General features: G+C 32.8%; 1 protein-coding gene across 3 annotated transcripts in view; it reads right to left on the bottom strand.

The window, feature by feature from the left end:
- Nucleotides 1-19,447, bottom strand: part of st (ATP-binding cassette transporter scarlet) — a 31,887-nt gene that overhangs the window by 11,093 nt on the left and 1,347 nt on the right. The window contains exons 1-7 of one of the 3 annotated variants that reach the window (XM_076113128.1): nucleotides 19,231-19,247; nucleotides 18,594-18,774; nucleotides 13,348-13,396; nucleotides 9,911-9,960; nucleotides 7,109-7,245; nucleotides 6,131-6,301; nucleotides 3,507-3,745 (exon numbers count right to left, since the gene is read on the bottom strand). In XM_076113128.1, the coding sequence (XP_075969243.1) occupies nucleotides 3,507-3,745; nucleotides 6,131-6,301; nucleotides 7,109-7,245; nucleotides 9,911-9,960; nucleotides 13,348-13,396; nucleotides 18,594-18,771 (824 nt within the window). In that variant the 5' untranslated portion in view covers nucleotides 18,772-18,774; nucleotides 19,231-19,247. The other 2 variants (XM_076113127.1, XM_076113126.1) reach the window with 2 other exon arrangements.

The raw sequence follows: 19,447 nt of genomic DNA, 5'->3' as shown, positions 1-19,447 counted from the left end.
TATGCTGTCTTACTATTACACGATATTTCATTCTGTTATAGTATAATATTTTTTTTTATGTATTTATTTCGATACACGGATCATCATGAGTCGACAGTCCTGCCTATAGATTTATATAATCATACCATACCCAAGATCATGGCTACTGTTACACGTGCCTTTGTGAAACTATTTGAAACATGACGTCAAAGATAAAACTAATTCAAGATAACCTTGACATATTTCTAGATTCCCTACTGACCAAATTATTAAGAATATCTGAAATGTAAATCCTATATTCTTGCTTGTAAAGTGCCGTTTTATGGATATTATGTCGTTCGTTCAAATAATTGCCACTTGCTAGATATGCAACCGCGTTGCATCATATTTAAATCAGTGTAATAACAATAAATGAAAACGCTGGGAAGGGCCGCTCTAGAAAGACATATCTACACAGATCATATCGGAGGTGTCTTGCAAAAAGGTCAGTTGCGTTCTACTCATAGAAAACAGAACAGTTTTTTTATGGTGGTACTCATAACCGGCAGTCCTGTATGACAAGATGTATGAATGTGAATGACGCAAGGGAAGTTCGTAAGGATCGTACTCTAAAGACGTTCTTTGGTCTCTGTTTTCCCGTTGAAAAAGCCGTGTTTTAATGTAAGTAAGTAATAACACTCATAATTGATACTAAGTTTTAATAATTAAAAAAGGCAGAAGTAACTAGTTATAGACGGTAAAATCCAGATATAAAGAGTAATAATAATAATACATCATTTACATACAAACTTGACATTTAGTAGATATAATAATTACATGTTTGAATCACATGATCCAGAATTTAGTGTCGGATTTGAACGTTCAAGATTTACCATTTAAAATATGCGTATCGTATACATATATGTAAAATTGTGATTGTGTCTATATAACGTAAAACAACAAACAGGTTGAACTTAATTAACTACCGATAACTTTTTTTTTATTTGCATAATACATATTTGAACATACATATGTGAGTTCCGGAAAGCTAGAAGCAATTTTGTATAACACTTTTAGCCTATATGAAAAATCAATTATTGTTGTATTATGTCATTACTCATTAACCATGTTTTTAACTAACCAATATCTAACCCGTTACGATGTTTCTGACAATCGAATGCAAAATGATTGAATCAGTACCTCGATTCTCTACCACTATCGACTACTCCGACAACCGAACTGTCATCGAGAAATTTTGTATGAAAATCTGATCAGCGCCTCTGACGGGTGTCGTAGGAAACAGTTTGGCAGTACATTCTAAATGTCAAAATTTCGATAGCTAGCCGGTTGTCGGTAGTCGATAGTAGTAGAGAATCGAGGCAAAGCAACCAAATTTGTTTTACCAAAGTAATTAGTTAACTAAGTACCTATTAAGGTACCAAGTAAATGGAGACGAAATAGTGGCTAGGAGTACCATTTTTTCTATGAAAAGAATATAAAATAGATGTATAGCAGTCCACTAACAGGAAATTAATTCTACATCTGGTATAAAACTGTAAATAATTATAAGAGGAGACAAATTGCTCAATTCCGCAATATTATGACTAGAAATATACAAAATATTGAATCAATCTTAATAACCAATTAAAATGCAATCAATTTTTATTCAGCGTTAGTTGTAAATCAAAATTATATACAATTTATGATAAAATTAAAATTATTCATTTAATACGGCTTTTGCTTATTTTCAAAATATATGCAGATCAACAATAATATTATTGTTTATTAAGATTAATCTATGGAAATAAGCATGCATCTGTGATTTTGGAAACAGTAGATAAGGATTATCAGTGCTGCAATCTATATATTTGGTTTCGTGATATACATAATATATACTTTTTTTTAAAGACCTCGGTTAAATTAATATACGTTAAAAAAGTTAATTATGCGCCCCGAACGATGTATGGACGTTAATGAGGCAAGGAAAGTTTGTAAGGATCGTGCTAAGTGGCGTTTTCTGGTCTTTGTCTGCCCGCATTGGAAGAAGACGTGATTTAATGTATGTTCTTTGGTATCTACCTAACCCTATGCAAAAGGCCCGATGTTATACATGGATGTATGTTTTAAATCCACTTGCATCCAGATTGACCATGTATAAATAAAGGAAGATTTTAAACAGCATGATAAGAAAATCAAATGTACTAACATCTATTAAGAGAGTGCGATTGTTAGACGCTGCTAAGTCGGGAAGTTCTATTAAGGTCAGTCAGGCCAGTTTAAACGATGTACCATTCTAAGTATTCTAATAGATCAATACTCAACAATTATGTGTGGATATCATTCAATATTGTAAGACTACTCGCCTGCTTAGGAACAGAAGAAATGAGAAATTGCATATATACATAGTATTATGCCTCACGCTTGCTATACCCAAAGGCAGTAGGCACAGGAGTACGAAAATACAACCACGCTTCACCATTAAAATAGAGGTCCTAAATGTGGAAACGTGCCAGGTTTATGGCAATAAACTGGCCCCCTTGCAACATTGCTAAATTGGCAAAACGCGGGTGTATTTCATACACCTTTGCCTACACTCCAGAGTGTAACATTCGTGAGGCGAAATGTTATGTATGTATGTTGTATTTCCAAAACTCTTATTACTTTGTCCAAAACTAAGACATTTACCAACCTACTGTAAGACTGACCTTCCTCAAGTTAAAATTAAAAGTTGACGCACTAATCTTTACCTAAAATAAAATACTAATACATATTTATAACTGCATTGAACTCAAAAAACTCAATCATATGACTTACTTAACAACTATCTATTATATTCAAAGTTAACCAGATAGCAGGGGCGGAAATGCACTGGAATTCTATTAACTAATAACCATATTATTGCTTAGTTCGTGAATTAATTGACACTGACAACTTACATACAAAACTTCCTACTTTCGCATTGATGTTATTTATTGATTTAAATCTAATAAAATCCGTTTCGTCCTTAACAATATGCAAATGAAATGCATCAGTATTAAAATCTGAGATAGAAAATTTATGATTCATATAAGCTTACGTGTTTATAAAAACATTTGATGTTATCTTAAATGCGAGAGTTTAAGTTATTTAATATCAACGGTAGCTCGTGTTTTCTAGAATATTTTAACTTATAGTTGGGTATTTTTCCACTGATCTTTCAATCAGATCTCATAAATAAACCGACACGTTGGCAAAGATTTGATTTATTGGAATAACTGAAAGAAAACCTCTTTATCCTTTAGCCTTATCGGGCAAGGGTCTCCGGAGTGAGGACTTGTATCTTTTAGACTATTTACTTCAAAACACAAAACAGCCATTACAAAACAAATACACTTTTCGTTTGTTAAATCTTCCCACGAACATGAACGTTAATACAGAAAGACACTAATTTAATTATAAAAGTTTTGAATATCGCAATCGCTTTCAAAATCAATCGCTCCGATGAAAATGTGTGGCGTCTTGCAACAAGATAGAAATAAGGCGGCGTAAAATAAGTCTGTATCACTCACCTCTTAAAAAAGCTTAGAGCTTGCGTACTGGTCCCTGCGAAAGCCACTCTTCCTTCAGCCAGCAGCACCAGTTTATCAAACTGAGCCATCAGCTCCGTATTCGGCTGATGTATGGTACATATGACTGTTTTGCCCTGCGCCGCGCTGGCTCTTAGTAGTGACATCATCTGATGGGCTGATGAGGAGTCCAGGCCGGTGGTCGGTTCGTCGCAGAATAGCAGGCCGGGGTCTGTGAGGAGCTGGCAAAAGAAATGGTAATGTAAGTGTTTGTAAAGGAATGCAAAAGGTTCCTCTTGGTGGATAGAGAAGATTTACTGCACATAGATAAAGGTACTCAGGCCTTATGTTAGTAATTGTAAAGATAATTTGATAACTGTCGAATTATTTTCCAGAAGATTTTAGAATTTGCTTCTTTGTTGGAGGCCTGTTTGTGCTTTTTACGCGTTAATTTTGACATTTTTAAACCTTTGAGGTATCGTCGTGATACTAAACGATATTATATTTATTGCTGCTGTTGAGTACTTGTGAAATAAATTGAAATTTCTAAGGTCCATTACTCGTAGATACATAAGTAGCCACCTTATTCGTTTATGTACGTGAAGGGGTATGCTTTAGTTGCTCATAAACTTTATAAATATGATAGGTAGGTTAACCTATTTAAATAATAATAAAAATATTTTTATGGTGCGAAGGGCCCTCGTTATAATTTAATTAGTCAATCAATAATAATTCGATATTAGTCGTAAAGGTTATGGTTTTACGTTTCAGTGTAAGACAATTAACTAACAAGATATACACGTGCCGGATTAAACATGGACTCGTATATTTGACATAAACCTAATAAAAATGTCTTGTTAATTATATTATTTACGCCTTTTATTTAGTTGCCAGTTGATATATAAAAGTTGTTTAATCGGTTTAAATATGTAAAGTACAAATTAAATCGATCCATTTTATTAGGAATGCAATATACATACATAATATTGTGTAATATCGTGTAGTCTTAATTCCTATAAAAGTTTAACTACATGAAAAAAAAAACTAAATGTCAGATGAAAACCAGATTGACATCAATGAAATGCACCGTCCTGGCGACTCCAAGACAGTTAAAAACTTGGCCATTTAGTAGATAATATATGTATATGTGTATTTAATTAGTCTTTAGAAGGTCAAATATTGACACTTGTATGTAACATAATTTGTTAAAGTTTTATTAACAGATGCTTTAGATAATTAATGCATAATACGGAATTTTAAAATCCATAAAAGAAAAGGAAAAGTTTTGCAGCTCTTGTGAGTTACTGAGCAGACGATTTCCGAGGGGCAATTTCCTACTAATATTGTTAACCGACTACTATCGACTAATTTTTGTATAAAAGTCTGATCAGGGCTTGCGACGGGTTTTTTCAGTTGGTACGTTATAATGTGTCCAAACTCCCAATTCTCCACAGTATTCGATAGTACCGACTGGTAGAGGGATCGCGCTGTATTACATGATAGGCATTTGTCAAAAATAACTGTTTCTATGTTAAACTAAAGAGAGTAATGAAGGCTGTTTCTACTTTTTACGACTGTTCTATCTAAAACTTCGTGGGTGGCTGACTAAAACTAGTCTCTTTGGATATCTTTTTATTTCTAATTGCCATAATTGGTCAGCCTTAACATTAGATTAATCTTAACCGGAAACCTCACACATTAGCGACTAAGATAAGAACACCAATTTATTCTAAGTATATGTATTTACTTAGATAACGAGATCGATAATATTTTTGCAAAAGCACGTGCCAATAGCCGTAGTGACGTACATCGCATGCCAAAGTGCAGTGACCTAGAAGATCTGCATATTAAAAAAATAAGCGAATAACGATGACATTACATTTTTGCATATATTTGAAAATAAAAACAGTAGGTAAATTCAAATTAGCCTATTAAAATCTAACTAATGATATGTCTCCTTCGTAGATGGTTAAAACTGATACGCATTGTACGTCATAGTCTTACAGATACATATTTATGTATATTGTAGTGATAAACAGAATATGTAAAATTACGGTAATTTGCTGTTTAGTGAGTTTGAGGCGCCCATAGCCAGTTGCGCTCACCGGTTGGTAAACGATCTGTGGGTTAAGCAATCCTCGGCGCGGTCATTCCATAGATGGGTGACCGCATAGTGGTATTTGAGATGGGCGTCTCCGTGCTTCGGAGGGCACGTAAAAAGTCGGTCCCGGCTGTTGTCTTCTAAGATAACAGTCGTTAAGCCACGTCAGAGGCCTCTCGGGCGGCTTGAACAACTTTGACACTAGGTTGACCACTAACCATACGACGAACGAACGAACGCTGTTTAGTAAAATTATGTTTTCCTTCCGTTTTCAATCATGTCTCATTTTTTTGTACCCTACCGTTTTCATTAAGACACTTTACTATTCACTTTGGTTAGGGATGATTTTTCCATCGAGAAATAACACTTCGCGACGAATAATGAAACTTGTATAAAAAAATGTTAATTTAAAATAATTCCTTGAATAAGTCTGGTGGTGGAACAATCTGTCCAAAAAAATATTTCGCCTCCTTATGAAAAATCTAATCAGTAATCTAAATTCTGCACTAAACAAATGCCTTCTTACCTCAGTAGCAAACGCCAATCTCTTCCTCTCACCTCCTGACAACGTCTTCCGTCCATCAAGACCACCGATGAGCGTGAACCTAGATCCATATAGAGACAGCTGCCTGAGGAGTTGGTTCACTCGTCTTTTACGAGCCAAAGACGATGTTCGACTATCCATCCTCAACCTTGCCTAAATAAACAAAACGTAATATGAATAAAATAGTCGCTTTTACTCTTCTGGGTAAAATAATTCAAAGGTCTTCTTTGTACCCATGGCTAATGTTAAATTCTTTCACCAGTACCACTATCGGCAACCGACAACCGGCTAGCTGTCGAAAAATTTTGTATGACAATCGGTTCAGCGCCTCTGGCGGGCGTCGTAGAGACTATATTTGCAGTACATTTTAGATGTCAAATTCTCGATACTCGAAAGTACCGACTGTAGAGAATCGTGCTACTGGAGTGCAATTTTATGCGACTATGGAATATAGACGACCGGCCAGCTAACTGAAAGATGATCAGCGGACAACGGTTGGTTTTTATTTTCTGATTCACAGTTATTTATAAGGAAAATGAGCTCCGTAATAAGATCGAGAATGAATAAACCATCTGTACGCGGAAACTACAGACCGCAAGTTGTGGCCGATCTTGAGGTTTTACTAACATTGTATGGAAAAGAAAGCAACACTTAAGTATTGATATTGTCTCGTAAATAATTTCGCAGATATAATGGGCAAATCCGTTAGAAATTGGAGTAAAAGAAATAAATACATGAAAAAGAAAATTTGGAAGAAACAAACAAAGCAACATAAACTATAGTCAATTTGTATTTCGCCTGAAGAATATTATTTACATTGAAAGTTACACTAAAAATAGTTTCTACGGCGCCTCGGAAGCCATTGATTATATTGCCATCAGAATTTGTCGATGGCGAGCCAGTTGTCGATAGTCGATAGAAGTAAGAAATCGAATACTTTCAATAAGATGTAAAACTTACCATAATAGTGAGATGTTCTATAACAGTGAGGTTATCAACAAAAAGGTCGTCTTGGTGCATGTATCCACTTTCCTGATGCATGAAGTCTCCTAGTGCAGTTCCGTTCATTGCGATATCACCGTCTACTACCGTTCCAACTGTTGACAAACAAAAAGCCTTTAATACTGCATTTATTTCAACTATATACATAAAGGTTTATGATGTTTTAGGGTTACGAGCTTATGCCCGCCATTTAGCCGACATGCAAAGTTTTTCCGAGGCAAAAAATAGACGTGTAATACAAGTCATAAACTATCTACGTGTTATGGTTATTTCAAAATCATTCAATAGTTTTTGCGTGGAAGAACAAAGACATTAACATCCTTAAAAATATCTCAATTTATCCGATATCGATCCGATTTGGAGCCTCACGCAACTAATGTTTTACTTAATCTTCAAATAGATGACAATGTGCTCTCTATACTTGTATTTCATATATCCAGTTTAATATTATATCATACTTTTATGTACACGATAATTGTGGTCCTAAACACACAGTCTTATACTCAAACTGTTTTTAAAAGAAACCTCTATGTCCCGTAATAAGCATACAATCATATCATAATCATCAAGCATTATACAATCATTCTTTAACAACCTACATAAGATAAACTGTATGATATTTTACTGACATTATTTATTAAAAGTTCAAAGGAACAAATTCATGCATATATTAACTAATTTAAAGTATCAGTGAGAAGGTTAACTAGAAGACTAGAAACAGGTTATCTTAAACTAGCTGACCCGCGCAACTTCGCTTGCGCCCAATAAGAGAGAATCGGTCAAAATTTTCCCCGTTTTTGTAACATTTTTTATTGTTACTCTGCTCCTATTGGTCGTAGCGTGATGATATATAGCCTATAGTCTTCCTCGATAAATGGACTATCTAACACTGAAAGAATTTTTCAAATCGGATCAGTAGTTCCTGAGATTAGCGCGTTCAAACAAACAAACAAACAACCAATCAAACAAACAAACCAACTCTTCAGCTTTATAATATTAGTATAGATAAAATTTTAAGTTAACCAACAACTATTTATACTATTTATAAGAATATCGTAGTTATAAATAGCGTATTATAAAATTATTAATTCGCATGGATATAAATAGAAACTTTAGAGGCTTCTTTAACGAATTTATTAAAATAATTAAGTTTCATTATACTATAGCACTATTATAAAAATCATAGTAGGTGTGAGTATTTGAAATATTTATGTTTGGTACCATTTAAGAGCCCTTTAATGTAAATCATCTTACGCGGGTATTATCATATTATTATATTAACGTCGCAATGTCGACGTGAGTTTAAATCGAAAATTCTAGAGCCAAATCGCGTTTTCACGAAATTATGAAATATGAACAAATTGTATTTTAATTACATACTTTTCATTAAGTACTTGGTTACATGAGATAAAATATCTTAATAAAATACTTCATCGCCACGAATAGCTTAAGCTTTTTCCAGATTTTTTATTTACGGTTATACAATTTACAATTTATTTTTTATACCGCATTTATTACTATTTTTCAGCATAATTTATACGTTTAGGATATGATAAATAAATAATAGATCAAACTATTATTTATTTATTCAGACATTACAAAAACTAGTTTCTTAATTGGCAAAGTATATGATTGTGTTAAATTATATGATAATAAAACTGTAATTAGGAATATTGGAGGTCGTCGAACTGTTCAGGGATAAACGTATACAGGGCTTAGTTAATATTATATTTTTCTTTTATCCAGAGATATTAATTTATCGAGAAATTCCACAACACATCCCCCATCATATGAAATTGGCTTACAAGCTCACGTATGCATGAAGCATTATGAAATATACATATCGAAATCATTATGTTAAAAAATATCGCGCAACCAATTTTCCAGAAGTTTATACAGGTTATGTATTCATACAGGTATTTTGTAAGTAAAAAAAGGTTACACGTGAATAAATTCAATTAAGCATCAGCATTGATAGGCATTAAAAACAAATAAATAAATTTATGCTCAAATAAAAATGTAATTTATTTAATTTACGATCAATTTGCGATTTAATTCAATAACCTCTGTCTGTTTTAAAAACTTGATTTTAAATCTAAATACAGCGCTTAGCCGGATACTTTTTAATTTCACACCATAGATACAATAAAACTGCAGGAAAAAAGGTTAGCTGTCAACGACGCATAATTAAATTCTGTCAAATTCAAATCTAGTATTTGCATTCTGTTTGACAGATGCGTAATTTATGGAATAATTTCGATTTATTTATAGTGATTAATGAAATATTAAAATAAAATATTCGCATATGTTTGAGCCCAATTAATTTTTAATTAAAGTTTAGGTTATTTGTACGTCATATTAGAAAAGACGTCAGTTATTTGTAGTTTTATTATGATTGAATGTTAAAATGATTCCGTGTGCGTCAATGGTTACATTGGACCATAGAGCGCAGATCGATTTCAGGTGTCAGCTTTCAAACACGCATAGTGTTAAGTGTTCTTAGTGTTTGTTTTCTAACCGCATTAAATATGGAAATACGATGTAATAAATTATGGTTGGCACGTGTATTTTATTTTGGAATTAATTTTGCTGATTAATTAGTGATTTATCTATGCTGTGGAGTTAATTTAATCTAGAAATGAGTTATACATAATGTTACATAGTTTACAAGTTAATTTAACGTTCTCGGGTATTATTTTATTGTTACTTAGCAGATGCTATGGTAAACTTTTCCAGTATTTTTAAGGATTAAAAACTCACCTGGGCTTCGATGTGCTAAAGCTGTCATTAAAGTAGTTTTCCCGGCGCCGCTGTAACAAAAATATAAATTAGAATATTTAATTGTGATAGTTTGTGCAAAAACCATAAAAATATGTTGCAATGGATTCTTCATTTGGCTGTATTCCAAAATACTGATTATAATACGTAATTACCATCTTATGGAACATGCAAATTCGAAAAGGGTACGTGCCTTTTTTTACAATTATACTAGCGGACTGGCCCGACTCCATCTAGTCCACTATAGTATTATTAAAATTTAACCCCGTTGATTCTATTCACGAGGAGACTTAATGCCATCGATCCCATACAAGCCTTGTCTCAACAGCCACAAACATACCAAAAAAAAAAAGAAATATTTTATTTTATCCAAAAGTAAGTTAGTTTTTTTTATTTATAATCTATATGAGACGCGTTCTTTTCAAAATTGCATCAATGTTAGCAAACAAAGTAGCCGTGTAACAACTATGTTAGCCTCGCGCAGTGCCAGTACGCGCAGTAGCATGCACTGTAACGTGAGATATAGAACTAGATCATAACTTTCCACAACAGTTATTTGTATCGGTAACTGTGAATACATACTTTAACAACACAATGTTTATTTAACATATTAATATATTTGCTCGGGAAATCTTTTTTAAGTGGTCATAAACTGTTGAATTTGATAAATTTTCCAGTGTATGCCCATGGAAGGCCTGGAGTTACACTTGAAGCTCGAAACTGTCCTTCATTTCCATAAAAACGAAATGACTTTCAGTACCTTACCTTACCATACTATTCTCATTTCCGTATTGAAGTTGAAATTGTTTTTGTGCTTTTACTGTTCAGATTGAAAGAGAATTTTAATATTTTCATAAAATGTGTAGCTTATCTGCTTCGCCGCCATTCTTACGAAGAATATTGGTGATAACGTTTTCTTGATCAAATGTTGTTAAAATTATATCAGAGCGAATCTTTTCTCATCTCTATATTTATCCTCTCCTTCTATTCTTACTGTGTAATCGTGTCACATTAACTAAACTGAGATAAGGGACAGGAAATTGAAAATTCTCGTTTCCCGTCGGACACTTATTGTGCATTTACACTAGCTATACAAGGTCAAAAGGGGATACGTAGACCCCAGAACCCTTTTCAAGCCATTGCATCAATAGCTCAGAAAAATATGAGACAGTAACTGCTAACCTAAAGTACCTATTGATTACTAGATGACTCCCACGGCTTTGCTCGGTTATAACTCAGGAAAAATAAAGCTTGACTTTCCCTATAACCCGCTGAGGAATGATCGATTTTAAACTATCACGTAGACGTAGAGTTTAGCCAGCATTTGCAATGTAAGCGCAAAAAATGGGTTTAATTACCACTTAACATTAGGAATCTTAAATTACCACTGGTTTTCTAATATATTCAGCATGTTTTTATACATTTAATCCATCCTCTTGACTCACTCGATCTACTTAAAAAAACTGCATCAAAATCCGTTTTAAAGATCTAAGCGTACATACGTACAGGATACACAGGGACAGACGCGGGAAGCGACTTTGCTTTACACAATGTAGTAAAAATTTCCATTGAAATTCTAACAAATTATTTGGTACATTCGTTATCTTCTTATGTATCAAATAATTTATCTGCGAATGTCAAACCGGCGCTTAATCTCATACATCTAAGTAATAACTTAAACGAAAAGTTGATTTCTAGAAACTAAAATGCTATCGCAGTTTCGAGTGTCATTTTATTATAATTTAAAAAACAAGCTTGGAAGTAATAGGTCGTGAAGTCATTGACATTCAGAATCAACTCAAAAAATGCATCAACATAATAATGATAGATAAATACCTACATTTTGTATACTTCCTGCACTGAGATCGATTATGACAGTTATTTAGACAAACGTACATGTGATTTAATCACACCTTTACATTTACAACCCGCGGCGTGCGTATACCTCTATACACATAATGTATTGTCACAAAGTGGGAAGTTGAGATCGGAGATCTTCGTGCCTCGGAGAGCACGTAAATACGTCTGTCCTGCGCTTGATCTCTCAGTGATCGTGTCAGTTTAGCCATCCCACTGAGCTATGGGAGTTAGGGAATATAGAGGGTATCAGTGTGATGACACATTTGCACATTATAAACGAAGTCTGCATAGTTGGCTGGTTTTAATCAACTGTGCCCAATTCAATGATGTATAATAATAGTTTGGTAGATAGAATCGTTGTTACTGCGATTGGGTTTTCAATAGCCCGAGTTTGCGTCACTTGCAATTAGGGAAATTGGATAGCAGAAAAAAGTCGAAATTTCATCTTTTACAAAATCATGAAGTTTTAATAAGGTGAGTTTTAACTATACTCCTATAAATATGAGAATAAGAAACTACTCTTTAATTGAGAAGCTTAAAAATTAAGTATAAACACTAGTGATAGAGAGCAATATAATCCAAATAAATCCAGTTTCAACATATTATTACTATCAAGAGACCCTGTAACTGAGTGCACTAAGTGCATATGCATTCAATTATTTATTTACTACTACACACCTTTGCATCTTAATCTATTCAAAACATGAAATGCAAATGGTCAGTAAAAAGTTTGACCTAGCGATGATATTATTATGACGCGCGTGCTAGAAGTTCCTGAATAAATAATGGAAAAAAATATGGCAGTTAGAAACTTTGACGTCACTATTCACGATCGTATAAAGATTATATTTATTAGGTATTATTATAACAAATATATTTAACCTTATTGATGACGTCCAAAATCAAGGTTTATAAGTTATTTCAGCCATTTCATTGATATCGACTGATTTATTAAAATGTTTACTGCATTTTGTTTATTATGGAAATTTTGTAGAATATTGTAGAATGCGTTTCAAGTTTAAACAATTAATTTACATACGATCCTTATCTTATTTTTGCTATGAATTAATTAAGAGAATAAAATGTAGTTATAATTATATTCACTTTACAAATAACAGAATTTATGATTTTGGAAAAAGGAAAAATAAATATTTGTTTTTGGAGCGCGTATGAAATATAATATTGTAAACAATAATAATAATATACTATTCAAAAAATCCACATCAAATTATTTATTAATTTATGGCAAATGTTGACAATTATGATAGTCGTTACAATTACTGAATCTACCACTAGCCCGAATGTGAAGGGTATGTGAAAAAGGGTAGAACCTTATGAGAAGAGCTAGCAAGAAACTCTCGGCCACCACTTCAATCGCTAAAAGATTTACAATGTGGTTGATACAATAATTTATTTTTATGCGAGGAGCGGCCAACAATCAATAATAAAGGCTAAACGTCAAATATGAGGAAAGGAAAACGAATAAAGCTTAGTTAATTATTAGTCTTTGATCATACTATATGTTGGGAGCACCTACTAATGTGAGTTTATCAACATACCTTGGCCCCATTAGAGCAGTCATCGTGCCGGGTTTCGCGATACCACTCACTGTAACAAACAGAAAAACATTTCAATTTACAAGAAACTTTAGGGGGTAAAAGATAACTTACTTTAACAATGCATTTATTGCTGGTGATAGCTATTAGTTTAATACATATGAATTAATGAAATAAATAACAATAATGTGGATAGAGAATAATATATCTAAGATGGTTTTTCAGTATACTATATTACTTCACTATATAGTCATATTTAAAATCCCGGTAAGATCTAAGGTCGATAACCCAAAATAAGATCTATTTCTTAAATTTCCCGCTTGCCCTTCGAATGGCCGTCAATGTATGTATGTAGAAGTGTGTGTATTAGTTAATGTTCTCGCCTTATTTGGGTTACCCACGTTATGTGACAACAATAGCTAAATTCATAGAAGTCTACATTCACAGAAACCAAAGTAATACATCTAAGTCGTTATTGAAAATATGTCTGACAATATTCAATTATCAATATAGACTCCTACGCAAGCTTACAGGACCTACAGCAACTATTTACTTCTTGTTCCTATTTCGTCAAATAAAAAAACATGTCTATATGCACTAGAGGCATAATGCAGTGCAGTGTATGCAAGGTCTACCGGAACAATATTTAACCTGTCATAAATACATTATTAAATATCAATCATGATTTACGATTTTAATAATGCAACGGTAAGTAATTTAAATATTAATATTTTATTTTGAAAGTTAGGAATAAGTTGATTGACTGAACAATGACGGCTCGCAATTATTATTTATTTATCACACACATCTAACATTACAGTCACCAAGACTAGAGAATTATGTGTATCAGAAATTATTATCACTTGCTCCTACTTTGCTCCCGGGTCCATTCCCGGGCCGGGTAAAGTGCTATTGGACTTGGTACCTATTAGTGTCCGATAATTAGCATTAGGCTCGGCATACATAAGATTAAAATATTAAATGGCGAAACGCAGGTGTATTTCGCACACCTCAGCCTGCACCTTCGGATATAACTGGGGTGATGTTATATATGTAAGACTAATCTAGCCGGCCTATAAATAACCACATGCAATAAATAATATGTATAGCCAAATCTAAATGGCGTGTTAATTAGTCGTTTACAAGTCGATATGTTAATTTTTTGAACGAACTAGGCTCGTTTTTGACTTAGCAACAGAATATCCAATATATGTAGTCTTTATGAATTCTATAAATAGTCTAATGTTTATTAATGTTAGGTATTTATTATAGGCTGACATTATTATGTTCGGCGCCAAAAAACATTTTTTACTGATCTAAAAAAGCTTAAACGGATTTTGACACAGATTTTTCGAAAAAAATCTACACGAACCTGTTCTATAGACATTTGTAAGGTTTAAAAAAATTGTTTGGCCATGATTTGTCTATTGGTTAGAACAACACATCGTTAGATTAGTTCTGTTTATTTTTTTTAATTTAAGTCATATTGTGACTTATTATCCTTTCACGGTATAAGTATATATATATAAGTATACGATTAAATCATACGAAGACATATACGATTTAATCAATTCGGATGAATATTTGACAACAAACAAGTGGAGCCACGGGCAGAAGCGAGTATATCATTAAAACATAGAATATCTTAAGTAATAGTAATGTAGAACCATCAATATAGTCCAACAACTTTTTAGCGAGCATTTTTTGCAAGAATCGCGGCTGAGGGAGGTATACAATTTTTTTATACAGAACTTTTGTGACTCGAACTTATGCAGCTGGCGGAGGCCTGTTTGATACAACAACTTTATTTTGCACATACTTTATTTCTTAAATATAATAAGTACAATATTCCAAACGAGTGATGGAGTCGGTCGATGCAATTAGATCGAAAGCAGCAAATTAGGTATCCTATCTTCAATTTTTTATGACCCGCTAGCAAATTCAATGTTTATAAACTTTAATTATTCATTATACTCTTTTTAAATCATGTCAATCATAAGGCTCTCTATTAAGTGGTCGGGCTATACCAATAAAACTAAGAGGATATAAGAAATTTAAATTAGTTACATAAATAAAGTTACTGATTTTAATCAGTTCAGATAAGATCAGTTAAGGCTAAAAATAAAAACTATTTATAAATATATATCTAATTTTATATATAATTTTATATATAGATTTGTATAATGTAGTGCAATATAGATAACATCCACGTGGCGTAATTTAGATAAAATTTGTATTAATACATGGGTTTATTTATTTATATTTTTATTTAAATGGCAATATTTTGCGATGTTTCTAGTGAACTACTTTTGTTGCGATTAGGAAAAAATGAATTATTTTTGGTTTTGAGTAAAGCGTTATTTGTTCCTTAAAAGGAAAATCCGTTTGTGTGCTCAAAGTTGCTTATAGTGTAGTTTTCGTAAGTAAATAATTATTCTACCATAAAAATTCAAAAAGAATTTTTCAAATTCAACACTTACTGACAAATTAAAACTTAATAAGAAATCATCACCATTTTTATTTCTTGACCCTTTTGTGACTGTATTTTAATTAATAAGCAAATAATGCTTGAGTAACTTATTTATTGTTATTTTAATACGTTAAATCTCCATATATTTATGTACATTTATCTATAAAACAATCACAATGAAATCATTGATATTTATAAATAAAACGTATATAATCCCGATACTGAGAATTAAAATGTCTTCAAAACGCATAACTACGTAATTACGATGAATTCGAATAGGTCACAAGTGACTTTTTTTTAAGCAATAGAGATAAGAAACATGTGGATATTCGGGGCCAATAATCTTGTACAAGATTATTCAAGGTTAGTATTCTAATGTCATATCCATTCAAGTGTTGAGATGAACCTCTATGTTTCATAACGCTATGTTAGACCGCTGTCCCACTGGCGTTATACGAGCGTTGACGTTTATCCAACGTCTGCGTAACGTCAACGGCGCGTTAATGTCGCGTTTGCTGGCAACGGGGGGCTTATCGAGAAATTTTACACAAAATTATGTTTAGCGCCTCTACCGGGCTCCGAAAAACTATTTTGGCAGTAAATTTTAAACGTCAAACTTTCGATATTCGAATTGCGGTACTGTACATTGTTTTCTCCTTTAGATAATAGTGATTCACACGTTTCATCACAGTAGTAATGAGCAGAATGAACAGTGGACATCAATTTGACGTGCACTAGTTGTCAACTGAGATACGTTACACGCATACACGTACAATGTCTGGCCTTATGCCTCAAGTACAATCATGTTATCAGCGGACGTTTGCCACGCGACGCTCACGCTGCGTAAACGTTGGAAAAACGCCAACGCTTTTAAAACGCTAGTAGTAGTAGATAGCGGTTTAAACTAGATGTCAAATGAGAGTAAAAGTAATTTAACTAGGTTATACGGTTCAAGTGGTTCAGTTATAATATTATTGAATAACTTAGCGACACAGAATAAAAATGTTCTGATTAATTCTAATATTTAAAACAGCTGCCCGTGACCTTGGCCGTGTGGAAAAATTCATCGCGATCGTTCAATGTATGATGATGTAAAAATTTCCTTGCAGGCTTGATCGTCAAATTTCAGATTTGTTTGTGTGATTTCGGGTGGTTTTACACTGAGGTGTACCTACTTATGACTGGCCTAAACTTTAGATAATGATGTATAAGTTATTCATTAGAGTTTTGGTCTGACAAAGGTGGATAATTGGTTATTCTAATTATAAAGCCTCTTTTCGACTTGATACAACGGACGCTTAGTGGGTAAAATACGTAGGTAAATAAATTCTCTTCATATAATATATACGACTTAAAATTCGCAGATCGTTGTGAATTAACTACGCGTAGCATCTATATTATTTGAGAGACAAAATTTATTTCGATTTATTTATAAATATTTAGAATTTTCATTTCTTGTGTAGTAAGTATTAGTGATTTATGCATGCGTATTTTACTAATTTTGGCAATAGATCAAGCACAGACTTAAAAATGCATTCAAATAAACGATACATTTTTTTTATTTATAATAAGGTTTGTATATAAGAGCAAAAATATATTATTTTAGCATAATTGGACAGCTCTGCGTTTGGGTAGCATTGAAGGTTGATACAAGGAATATCACGTGCTCACTGGTTTGTCCAAACAAAAACAATACATTTTTAATTCGAATAATGTTACTAAAAATACATAGTTTTGAGATTAAAGATACATAACATTACACATCACGTGAGAAACTTTTGACTTTTTTTATTTTGATTTTTATTCGTTCAGAAACCTTTGATCAAAATATTTTACAGGTTTCGTATTGTTTGACATTTAATTTTGGGATTGATTGCATGCGTTAGGTACGTGTAAATAGATAAAATCTTTCAGATATACGATTATCGATAAGGACTATAAATAGGTTTATATTATTTAGTATGCAGGGTAATTCGACCTCCTGGGAAAATGAAAATGTAATACTAATTTATCGTTGTGCATCCGTTGCAATACTGCACAGCATGAAATCAATACGCTACACAATAAAAATGTCGTAATATTAAATGCAACTAATAATATGTATTCATAACTGCGAAGAAATATGCAATATTATCGTCCTTATGCAGCTGAAAATACGGGTCAAGTGATCGAAGCCACACAAAGTCATAAGCAGGACACATAAATATATCTCTATGACATAAATAAATAAAATAAAGCTTAATTGTGTGTATAACAAACAAATAAAATATGATGTTTATAATAATTGATTTTAAATCCGGGTATCACTTATTACCTATCAATTAAGAAGAAGAAGAATTTAAAATGCTAACCTATCAGTGATTCTATGTCACTTTATTACATGCATACGGGGGGTGATCCAAAAGTAATGATAATGAAGGTAAATATAAGGATATTTGCGCCGACTAGAAGTGGCCGATTCTCATTACTTATGGGTCACTCTAATATGTTCATCAAATCACGTTTTCTTCCCATACAGGCAAGCAGAGACCAAAGAACGCTTCGAGGTACGATCCTTACAAACTTCCCTTGTTTCATTCATAACGTCAATAATTTGATATCAATATAATTAATTCTGAACATCGACAATATTGATGAAGACACTTTGGTTTGGAAGGTTTAGACGATCGGGGATCGAAGGCATTAAGCTACGCCGTCAGAAGAAAAAAAGGTTTGTTCCTAAATATTATAAAATGCTTACTAGAGTAAAAATTATAAATTAATAAGTACTTGTACTCACCATTGTTAACAAGTCTCTTAAGTTTCCCATCCTTCAGCTTGGTGTGGACTGTCACATCTCTCCACACGAGCGTGCAGGGTCTGAAGGTAGGACTAGGGCCCAACACCTCCTCGATCTCGGGAAACAGGAGGTCATACTTCGACCTAGGGTCTTTGGTCTTCACGTCCGTTGGTGTCATCTCCTGCACCACAAAACAAAACTATTAGAAAAACTGCGACCGCGCCGAAACGTTAGGCATTCTAAGGTAAAATACGTGTTCGTGTTAATTCCCGTATCCTATTATATATAATATTAAATATACAACGCTTTTTTAATAACGATGAACCTATTTGGCCGGTTACACGTTGCAATCTTTACTATATTAATATTTTAAATAAGAAAGGCTTGTATTTAGTATGTTGGCAACGAATAAGCTTAAAAGTAGTAGACCGATTTTTAAAATTGTTTCACCATTTGAATTCTACGTTACCACTGATTAATATAGGCTACTTATTTTAATTGAAAAAAAAAATACTAACACTATAATAATGTGAAAAGATGTCCACTAGTGTGAAACCGGAACGTGTCGCTATTTATTTAAATTATTTTCTTATCGTAAAAATGGCGATTCTAAATTTAAATTGCAATGACAACTCACGCATTTTACGCTTATGCACGCTATCGTATCTCGCACTGTACTGCCATATTTTTGTAATCGGTCTAATATTAAACTAATTACTTTTTTAATTTGGCAAATTGACAAATCATGGCTTTAGACAGTTGCATAACGATTACAATTTCTTTATTATTAAATCATTAATGCTAATCGAGTTATATTAGTGACGTCATTAGATGACTAAAAAACCATCGCAGTT

The sequence above is a fragment of the Anticarsia gemmatalis genome, chromosome 4 (genome assembly GCF_050436995.1).
Source record: "Anticarsia gemmatalis isolate Benzon Research Colony breed Stoneville strain chromosome 4, ilAntGemm2 primary, whole genome shotgun sequence".
Classification (NCBI taxonomy): domain Eukaryota; kingdom Metazoa; phylum Arthropoda; class Insecta; order Lepidoptera; family Erebidae; genus Anticarsia; species Anticarsia gemmatalis.
The sequence above is the reverse complement of the archived record's forward strand: the minus strand, read 5'-3'. Positions and strand labels throughout refer to the sequence as shown.